Source organism: Centruroides sculpturatus, unplaced genomic scaffold (genome assembly GCF_000671375.1).
Source record: "Centruroides sculpturatus isolate CEXI.00-Female unplaced genomic scaffold, Cexi_2.0 scaffold2185, whole genome shotgun sequence".
Classification (NCBI taxonomy): domain Eukaryota; kingdom Metazoa; phylum Arthropoda; class Arachnida; order Scorpiones; family Buthidae; genus Centruroides; species Centruroides sculpturatus.
In genome coordinates, this window is record NW_019389551.1 from 41,258 (window position 1) to 52,858 (window position 11,601).

Here is an 11,601-nt window from a genome sequence, read left to right on the forward strand (position 1 = left end):
TAGGGGCGGCCCGGGTTACTAGACTTATATTCTAGCCAATGTACAGTACCATTGTGATATTGTGATGCATATAGGAAGTCTTTAGTCTTTCTATTTTTGTTACTTCTGTTTTTATTGTTATATGTTAAAACTTGTAAATTTTAATGGAAATTGTATTAGAAAGATGTTATAAATCCATTTTTAATGGTACTCTAAATGTATTTTTAAAATAAAATTTGAAATAATAAAAACTACAACAAAGAAATAAAACATTTTTAAATATGCAGATCTTTTATTAATTTCGTATTTATCATAAATAAATTATTATTGTATACATATGGTACATAAATGATAATTCTCAATTGTTTTCTAACGGCATTCTAGTTCTTTATTTCAGTATAATTTTTTTACATAATAAACATACCGAATAAATAGCTAAATAATCTATATATATAAAAATGAATGTATGTCTGTCTGTTCGTCTGTCCTTCACGCATTACCACACCGTTTATCAGATTGCCACGAAACTTTGGAAAGTTTTTTTAATACGCTCCGGCGAAGGTTTCATGCATAGTACATTTATTATACGATAGATGGCGCGAGTGTATACGAGCATTTTATCGTGAGATCGATGGATTTCAAATTGCGAAGACCATTTCACCCCTCCAAAAAATATCTCCATATACGCATTTGCGAACTGTTATTTACGATATTTGTAATAATTTTTGTTTAATCACTTTATTTCAACTTTTTTTTTTGCTAATTACGTATTCGCTCGAACTTTGTTAAAACCTTAACCGTACCCCGAACAATAACCGAAGTCGTAGGAGGAAATTCGCCTATTTTACCGATGTAGGGATCCCCTTTTCCAAATTTTAATATCGATTCAAAATAATTTTAAAAGACAAATTACAATAAAACGGTTTATTATCCGAAAGACAAATTACAATAAAACGGTTTATTATCCGAAAGACAAATTACAATAAAACGGTTTATTATCCGACTATCAGAAATTTCACAACGCGCCAAGGAAGAGAGGAAAGAGCAATTAATTAAAATTATAAAGGATTAAAAAAAATATATAAAAATGGGGAATATCGCGTTTCTGACAATCGCTGCGAGAGTGTGGGCTAAATTTGGAGAATCCGCGGTTCTCGCGTGGACAACTGTATGTGGCCAGCTCACGCGTCGGAAAACCTTCCGATTTATTCGCGTACGCACCGGACGGAAAAACAAAGTATCGTGTATCTACAAGTACTCCAATAAATAAATAAATAAATTTATCATAATGAGTTTGCATGAATTACCTTTCTTCTAAGATCGCAGCAATGCGCGACGGGTAAGCTAGTTATTTATATGAAGTTTTGGAATGACAAACAGGTAAAAATTTCATTTTACTTACAGCATAATAATTCAAGATTTTTACCTTAAAATGATTCATTAGATCTGATACACACATACAGTGTCGTCAAAAAGTTAAATTTTGGTAACATATACGTTAAATATTAGTTATTAATAAATTGAAGTAATTTGAAACATAAAATCCCATTTTAAGTATTACTTTTCCAATAAAAGTAATCTTATATAGAAATTAACAAAAAAAAAAAAAATCCTATTGGCATTAAAACAAAACACAGTTTTTTAACAAATTGAAACATTTATAATTGAAACATTACATTAATGATGTACAGATTGAAATAATAGAATATCAATAACTGGTTTCATAGATCAGAATATTAATCAGTTATACTATACATGATTCCCTGGTCTGTAAGATCAGAAAAAAATTAAGTAGAATGACCATTTAATGGAAGCCGAAATATTCCTTACAGAAGACAACTGTAGGTACTATACTTAACATTAACATTGTTTTTCTTTTATATTGCTTATCTACTGAGAAAGAAGCAAATTGTTAGCAACAGCCTTGGAAAGCTAGGATGATGTTTTGTGACATTACACTCAATGCAGTATACTGATGTGCCATTTCAGATCATGCCATCTCCTGCTAGTAATGGAAAATATGATTTAACTGTGTTAAATCACATTGTTGTCAGAAATCCCCTCAAATCTATTGCTAACGGAAGAATTCGAGTGGATTTACTATACTCAAATCCTCCTGTTGAATTTATCAAGGGGTTGATTATCGAGCTTAAGCTACGGATAAGGGGGAGCTAAGGATCAAGCTTGTCCATCTCATTGATTGCCAGTTGCAAAAATTATTATTGACATATATACAATAAATGAAAAAAATGCAAAATTAAAAGAAATGTATTAAAATAGTAAGTGCATTTTTTGCTTGTAACAGAAACTTTTTGGTGGGGGTCGATGTGAGGTTTCGAAAACTTGTAGGGGGTCGACGATCAAAAAGGTTTGGCGACCTCTAAACGAAGAATGCAAATTTATTTGAGATAATGCTAGAAGAGAAAGATCAGATACCACACTTGCAACTGATGTCAATATTCAACGGAAGCAATAGGAGAGTAATTGTTTACAAAAATGAAACAAGCATTCACAGATATTGGAAATGTTGAAAAAATGTTGTCTATGACTACCTAAACTTTCATAAAATATTCACAAGGTTAGTTTCGAGACAACTGACTGATAGTTTGCATATGTTCAGAATTGAGAACAGTCACCTATAGGAAAGAAGGCTTGCCTTTTCTGAACACAGTCACTTTGATGAGACATAATGCATCACCACATACCAGAATTAAAAAGATCCAGCACGAAATGGAAGCATAAAGTATCCACCTCTACCAGGGAAGTTCAAGTTACTCCATCAGTAGACAAAGTTGTAGCATGTTTGGGATCACTAAGGGGTTATCCGTGTTGACTTTTTCCAAAAGGCCACGATAATGACTGAATACCACTCTCTGTTTTGGATTCTGTACAGTAATTTGCAATAAATGACTTATCGAAAAGTACACTTTTCCTGCAGGAAAATGCAAAGCCACACATTTCCCAGAAAAAAGTTTGAAACATTCAGTAGAGGAGTCCTTCCACATTCCCTACAGTCTCAATTTAGCACCTTCAGACTTTCATCTATTAAATCCAACAAAGGAACACTTGAGCAGCAAGAAATTTCAATCAGAAGTTGAGCTTAAAATGTGCTTCAATAGTTTAGATATTAGGAGTTCATGCATCATGCCAATATAAACAATATAGATTGGCCAGTAAAGCCTGATTTTTTTTCTTACAAAGCAACAGCAACTTTAAAGGAATTTGTTTTACTCTACTCTATTTGATGTGAGATCTGTGTTGACCTGCTCTCTAATGGTCTGATTCACTCTAGCCTTGGTGACAATGTATATACCCGGCATTCCCGTCCGTGCATTAAAATCACCCAACAAAATCCAATTCGACTCGTTCTCGACCTCAAACCTAGACAATACTTCAAAAATTTATTGCCACCTTTGTTCCTGCATATAAACGAAACATACATTAAATTCCCCGAGTGGTAGCAGAATATTAATCAATAAAACATAACTATCTCTATAAATAATAATAAATTTTAATTAAGATTTAATACAAAGCAACCAACCGGCCATAGGTCTACCCCTCTCAAAGCACCAACAACAATACAATGATATTTTCTTAATTCCTCCCAATAACATATACCCACACCCTTGATAAACCAAGTTTCTGATAAAAAGAATACATCATACTTCAATAAATAACTGCAAAAGGATCGCGGTTTGTTGCCAATACCAGCGCAATTCCACGCCATAATAGAAAACACAGAAGTCATTAATGGTTGCTATAAAGATCGGAACAACCTTGGCCGATATTTCATCGTATTTACACCAAACTCCATTCACCAATAACTTATCATAACTTAACCGAACACTTCTTGCACCTTCTTCCCTTTTTTCTTCCCAAATACCTTTAGGTTATATCTTATATCCTTTAGGCGTTTTGAGAAATCATCATACACAAATACATTAAGATTCCGGTTCCCCAATACTGCCATTTTAAACTTTAATTTGTCACTAAAAGAACTGAATTGACAAATCACTGGTCTGGGTTTATCTCCAATTCTCTTCCTAACCCGTTGTATATTTACAAAATGCAACGGGGATAAATTTAATGTATTAACCGTAAAAGATTTAACAATATCAAATCTCCTCTTTCCTCTTCCACGTTATTTATCCTTTTCTGATTATCCGTAACATCCGGTTCCCTCTGAAATAAAGTTAATTTCGTATAAATTTTATCCATATCTAGCGAATGCCCGACTCCAGTTACTTCCCTTCCAACCTTCGACTCGCTGTTCTGCATTCTTCGATTCTGTATCTGCATTATTTGAATATAGTTAACTATAAAATACTTATTTATGGTATATAATCAATCACATTTAATTAAATTATTGAAAAATATTAAATTGTTACATATTTTATAATGTAATAAAAATATTTCAAATATGTCAATTATTATGAATTTATTGTGAATTTCATATGTAAAACATACAATATACAGTATAAATTTTGTAATTTATTATATATTATATTAAAAAAACAATTTTACAATTTATGTTAGTTTTACATTTTATATGTATAAAATAAAAAAAATTAAACTTAGTTTCTATAATTATTACCTTGAAATTCTTTATAGAATAATTAAAGTTTATTAAATTTTAAACTACAAGAAACCCCCTGCTTACTCGGAATAAAAGGGGATGAAAGTTGTCTGAGTTTATGAAATTCCAAGTTAGGGTTTTTCTCTGACATGGAAAGAAGAAGGTGGATACAGTACAGTAATTTATTACTACAAGCTCTATAAAGAAGCTTTATACAGCTTTAGTAAATTACACTGCTGAATTTACTATTACAGGAAATGAACTCAAAAAAATTTCGTGACAGTACAGGTATACAACAATTTATAATCGTCAGTAACTTGCCGATTACAGAATATAATGCCGTTATAACAAAGACTTTCAAATATTAAAAGCACTCTTTAATTACAGTTTCACTATAATTACAATTACTTTTAATTATAATTTTTCTACAATTAAGAAATTTTGTTACTGTTACTGTACAATTTTTCAAAAAAGTATGTGAAGTCCACGTTGGAAGTTACTTAGTGTTATTCAAATGAATTGCTACATAAGCATATAAATTTCCAAGCTTTACAACTATTTAGTCATACAATAATAATTGTTTGACAGTTTTTTATTTCAAATATGTATATATATATAACTTATATATATACAGTGGAACTTTGCTTAACGAGCATAATTCGTTCCAGAACTTACTCGTAATGCGAAACACTCGTTAAACTAAACAATTTTCTCATAGAAATTAACGTAAAATATAGTAATGCATTCCATGCCTAAAAAATACTCAAATACCTATATTCTTACGTATAAGATGAGATTTTTATTCATTTTTCACTGCTTTAAAAACCAAGGTAATCCTATATGCGTTATTGCAATAATTTCTGTGAACCGTGTATAGTTCACGCCACCATTAAAGCAGAGTGCTATCGATGTCAAGATGAATGTCGCTTTTAAAAAGATTGCTGTCACTTAATAATGATTATAAATGTAGTTATTTCATATTTGTTAAATTGGTATTTTTAACGAATATTTGTATATTCTGAATCATTCAAAATAAACCCTTTCTTGTCACGGGAGAGTCCGAGTAGTCAAAAGGTGATAAAGAAAACGTGGCTGTTTGCCTTAATACGCGCATTTGATGATAATTTATTTCTGATTAAACGAAATAAAATTAGAATTGTATTAATAAATCTATTTTCGATCTTTAAAGTCACACCTCGTCCTATATGCGAGATAGTCTTATAGGCGAGTAAATATTGTATTTTACGTATAGCATTTATTGAAAGAAAATTATACAATATACGTTGTTAAGGAGCGTGAATCGTCATCTTTTCTTCTAGCACGGAATGAACCAACCTGGAATGCGAATTCGATTTGCAGAAAACAAAAAATCATAGATAATAGCATGATGGAGCATGCGCACAATCCATGACTTCCCCTCCTCGTCACTCGTTATGCAAAACTTCGCTCGTTAAGCGAGTCATTTATTAAAACTTTCATTTGCTCGTTATGCGAAACACTCGTTCCACTGTATGTATATTATTGGATCATTCAATCTATAAGGTAAACTAAAGATAATGTTAGTATTTTGAATTAGCAATGCTTTTTTTATATAGTGAACATTGGTTCTCAAAACATTGTCCTGAAAGCGCTATTTGTATGCAAAGATAGACACAATACTTATAATAGAATGGAATAATCCATATTTATTAAAGGTTAATGCCATTATAATCAAAATTTTGTCTTAATATCACATTTTTGTACAAAGTTAAAAGAATAATAACTTTCAACTGTTATTATTTAATTTAAAACTAAAAAGTATTTTTCTTTTTTATAAAATAATTGTTAAAACTTAAAATCTTAACAATAATCATAAATTACTTCACAAAATGTTTTGAGAACCGTTATTTAAAAGTCTCCATTTGAAAGACATTCAAACTCATAGCTACATTTGAAGTTATAATACTAAAGTGTAGGCAATAATTTTGGTAAAAATTTATAGTATGATGTGGGATTATTGGACACAATTTTCAGACCTTACTTGTTTGTGCATGAGGAAAAGTTAAGAAAAACTATTAATGCACAATGCTGCTTGTGTATATTGCAACATTACTGTACATTCCTCCACAATTACATATTATGACATCCAGAAACAACAAGTATGGTTCCAGTAACATTGGGCATATAACAAAAAATTGTGTACAGTAAATAAGAAGTTCATCACGGAGAGAAACCACAATAAATTAAATTTAATAACCTCAATTTTTAAATTGTTTATAAAATAGAACGTGACGGATAGACTTCAGTTTATAAGTTATATAATTTTTTTGTAATTTTCGAAGTGACTGTATTTTCGTCGCACACTATTTTTTGCATTAAAATTAGAATTTAATTGTATTACCAGAAAAAATATAATAAATCTATGTTTAAATTATAGCTTAATTTATCTTTAAGTATTTTATATGAAAATGGAAGAGAATTAAGAAAAAATTTAAAAAATGACAGGTAAATATTGGAATTTAATATGTTCATTTACATTTGTAAACACATCTTACATTAAATTTAGCAGTATAAATTAATAATTATGCAAATATCTTCCGATAAAATAGCTATTAAATGTTTATTTTTACATTTATGAGGAGTATACTGCTTTATAAACGACTATTCCCCGTCTAACAAACTGCATCGATCAATTGATAGGTATAAAGTTTAATAAGAAAAAATATACAAATTAAAACTATAAAAAATATAAAATTTAAATAGAATTGGATAAAAATAAGCGATTTATAAAGTTTCTAGTTATTCATTCTTTCACGTAATCCCTTCAGAAACGTAGAACCGAGGCTTTAGTGTGCACTTTTTTATGTAAGGCACTTCAGAAACAATGCTAAAGTAAAATAATCTAACAAGTTGTCTCCTTTACAATCGTGGTTAACATCCATCGTACTTTTACGCTGGCTCGAATAACGAAGAATGGTAGGACCTTGTTTCTAATGAGCCAGTTTGAGGAGTACACAGCAATGATGACATCTTTCTATGACGTTTGGATACGATGCCACAATGTATTCGGTGTATATATAATTGAATTGAATGCATGGTACGTAAAAATGATTTCATAAAGTTTTTAGAGCCGGCGAGGATTGCTATAGAAAGTGCGTGTGAAAACATTTATATGCCGTTTATTTGCATTCTGAAGTTTACGGAAAATGCAAATGTAATGGCAGAGGGTTTAATAAAGCGCTGTGAAATATGCTTTTAGTAATGTCTTAAAGTTGGTAGACTTGGCATTAATTACTGTGCATCATGTAACACTATAAAATATTATTCATTGTTGACTGCTTACTATTCCATACAACTGGCTTCTTACCCTTGTGTTGGGCTACTTACGAAAGATAGGAAATTTTAGTTGCTTATTATCTTATCAGTAAAAATATAGCGTTTTCCGATGAAGCACAGTTAAACAAATGTCTGACAAATATCCTGCAATGTTTTCGAAGCTTTTTCACATATTATGATATATTGCTTAGCTATGGTAACTTCCCCCACTAACGTTATAAAACACTTTTTATTATAGGTGAAATGTGAAAAATAACACTTAATTGCACATTAGAGGCACAGAGAACAAACATTATACGGAAAACCTTCTCTCCAACCATTTTTGTGCAAAATGGAAACTGATAACAACACGCTGAATGAGTTCTCAAAAAATATGGGTAATGCTTTGCTAGCTGCAAATATTCCTTTTAATAAATCAAACAGCGCGGCTTTTAGGGTATTTTTGCAGAAATACTCGTAAACAAATGATAATGTTCCAAGCGAAGCTAATCAACGAAAATACTACTTGGAGCCGACATACTGCAGAGTTTATTTGTAAATTAAACTTTTTCGTAGTAACTGCCATCTTCGCTGTTATTCTTGGAACTGGAGAGTGTAAGGTTAAATTTAGGAGAATTTTGTTTTCGGCTTTCTGTGGATGACACTGCAGATCTTTGCGGGAGATCCACTGTTAACATAATAGTAGGAAACTTGATCTCGAACTCTCTGTTTTGCATTTGATACTTTTCAGCCTTTTATGTGGCTATTATCTGTAGTAAATATTTTCCCCTATCGAGAATCTTATGACGTGCAAAAACTGTGAACAGATTTCTTTTCATCACGGACCGCGCCTCCTACATTCTGGTGAAATTCTTAAATCCCTTCATCCAAAAATACTCCACATCATTTGTTGCTCACGATCTTTGTCAATAGCCGCAAATATAATAATTTTTATTAAATTAATTTGCATGCAGATTTTATTTACTTGATTTTTAGGCGATTCAAATGTTGATTCTGATGAAGCTGCAGCAATTGGGACGATTTAAGTGCCTAAGTGACGTAGCGTTAGTTAATAAGTTTAGAATTTCTTTTTTCTAGAACTATTGAGAACCGTAGGAAAAACATTGTTAATTAGAGTACTGTATATATACATAAATTTTGATTACCCGTAGCTCATTAAGACATTCGTAAATAATAGGAACACTCAGCTAAGAATTTTACAGTAATTTTTAATACTAATTTAAGTAAAATAAAAAAAAATTAAATATACGAAATAAAATGTAGACAATATTGGAAAATCGGAGCCAAAATTTTTTTAGCTCCACTTTTCTTGCTTTTTTCACCCGTGTCTTCTCACGAGTTGTGTTATCCTAATCTTCACTATAATCTCAGGTAATTAAATTTAATTGTGTAAACCTTTATACGCGTATCCTAAATATTTCAATACATTTTGTAAATATGTAGATCTGTAATAATTTTTGCCGATAAATCTGTTATAATAGGACTGAAGAGGAGTATTAAGCCCGAAATGCATATCCTTTCCTATCAATAAATCAGCCTTTTTCCACTAAAATTGTACCTGTGTGATCTGTTCTCAACGGCAAACTTATGCTAAGAAAATACATATTGTAAAGAGAAAAGCAAGCAACCACGACCTAATATTGGAAAAATTTAAAAACAATTTTATTTTCTAACAATGATTTTACGGTATAACAAACTGGATGACATTCATCACCTTCGAATAATATTATGTCTGTTTTACTTTAATTATAACCGGATTTACGTACGATCCAACGTATAAATATCCATTATACTCTAGTACTTCAGAAAATAACGAGCTTTTCCCATCTGGTGAGTGAAGAGAATTAATTATTTTTCCATCTTCATCAAATTCCACAATCATTCCGTGACTTCTATCGAAATAGCTTTCTATCGATAACTAGAAGAAAACATTAAAATAATTATAGTATCACAGTACCAATGAATTTTGTCTCATAAATTTGATAAACTACAGGGTAATCCAGTATAATTTGAATAAAGTCAGAATCCTTATTGTGTCTGTGGTATACTGTATATAATTCATTTAAAGTTTAAATAAATTATTGAATTTCTGGGAATCTTGTGTCACTTCTAAAAGTTTGTTGTGACGTCCCGCGGTGGCTCGAAACCACTGAAGTAATGGAAAAGTTACTGCGCACCTACATTGTATGGGTTATTGAAGAAGTGTGGAGTGACTTTACGATCATCCCAGGTTATTGCAATAGGTTTCTAGGATACTACAAGATTCCCCAAACCCAGCCATTCGTTTAAAGTTTAAGTAAATTCTTAGGTGTCTGGAAATCTAACGATATTTATAGAAGTTTTCTGCCACTTCTCAGGATATTGTGAAAACCACTGAAGGAATCAAACGACTTTCGCTCGACTTTCCTGGTATTCGAACAGGAAGTTAAGATAAGTTTTAATTATGCTGCAATATAAAATTNAAAAAAATAACTGTAGTAAGAAAAACAAATGAAAAATGCGAACTAATGTAACGTCGTATGGTGAGTTTTTGTTCGTATCGTGGAGCAAAAATATGTTCGAATTTCATGTCGTATCCTGAAAATTTCGTATGCTGGGGCGTTCGTAACCTGAGGTACCACTGTAGTAAACAACGTATTGTCGTAACGAAACTTTAATTATACCTGCCAGTATTTTCGTGTTCTAGCATGCTATAAAAGAAAGTGTCGCATTTCCATTTAGTGGACACGTGACTAAAGTATATAACACCGTTTTCATCCACATCTACATCATCTGGAATCATTAGTTCCTTTCCTTCTACCTTTTCGCCAGTGCTCACGAGAGTTGTGACTGTTCCTATACAGTTAAATCAACAGTATTGTAATAGTTGTATGTGAATAATATAATAATAATAATAACGAATGTAAGTGTTCCATACCTTTCTTAATATCAACTTGTAGAAGTCCTAATTGAGCATCGGCTACGTATAAGGTACCTTTGGCATCGAACCTTAAACCTAAAGGACGACTGCAAGGTATTGCTTTCTGTTTCTCTGTTAAAAAATATGTAAATTTATTATCAAGTAGATGTATCAGTTAATTATATGAATGCATAATTATTATATGAAAACCGAAGCATTTCAATTGAATTATTGGATATCTTTAGAATAAAGGTTTCTCGATCTTGTTGATGAAAAGAGAATTATTCAGAAAGGGAAGATTAAATGCACATCAGTAATTCAATGTTATACACAAAAACATACAACAGTTATGTTCTTGTGTGCAACATTGAATTAGCGATGTGTACTTAATCCTTCTTTTCTGGATGGATGAGCCTTTATTCTTGCTCGAAGCGTGTCATCGAGATTACCGCCGTTATCGTTGACCAAGAAGAAACTTTCAGGAAACTAATGTAGTAGTAGTAGTAGTTCCTCCAATGTTAAGTACCATAACGGGCAACAAGTATCTTCCATCGATTTCGATCATGGGCGAGGGCTTCAGCTTCCTCCCACGTCATATTGAGCTTCTTCAAGTCTTGAAGAAAAGTTTTACGCCAAGTATTCCTGGGGCGTCCTCGTGGTCGTTTGGAACCAGCGGAATTCATTTCATGGCTGTCTTAGGGATCCTATTCTTCTCCATACGAAAAATGTGGCCGGCCAGTCGGACTCTTCTACGGGCGACAATGCTATGAAGTTTGCACATCCGACTCCTTCGAAGAACCTCTTAATTGGTGATATGATCTAAATATCGGAT

The 11,601-nt window shown here is 31.6% G+C and overlaps 1 protein-coding gene across 1 annotated transcript; it reads right to left on the reverse strand.

Annotated features, from left to right (window-relative positions):
* Positions 1-9,505: 9,505 nt before the first annotated feature.
* Positions 9,506-11,365, reverse strand: LOC111617307 (adipocyte plasma membrane-associated protein-like). Its single transcript, XM_023358617.1, has 4 exons — positions 11,296-11,365; positions 10,788-10,901; positions 10,530-10,705; positions 9,506-9,788 (listed from the first exon to the last, which is right to left on the reverse strand). Exons 1-4 carry the CDS (start codon positions 11,363-11,365, stop codon positions 9,597-9,599), a joined length of 552 nt encoding a protein of 183 aa, XP_023214385.1. The 3' UTR covers positions 9,506-9,596.
* Positions 11,366-11,601: the final 236 nt, after the last annotated feature.

What these genes read in the sequence shown, in the direction of transcription:
- LOC111617307 (XM_023358617.1), bottom strand. Translation starts at nt 11,365, where the DNA reads ATGACGTGGGAGGAAGCTGAAGCCCTCGCCCATGATCGAAATCGATGG. An exon ending in ACAAGTTGATATTAAGAAAG is followed by an intron (nt 10,706 to 10,787) that starts GTATGGAACACT and finishes TTAACTGTATAG; the next exon opens with GAACAGTCACAACTCTCGTG. An exon ending in ACGAAAATACTGGCAGGTAT is followed by an intron (nt 9,789 to 10,529) that starts AATTAAAGTTTC and finishes GTTTTCTTCTAG; the next exon opens with TTATCGATAGAAAGCTATTT.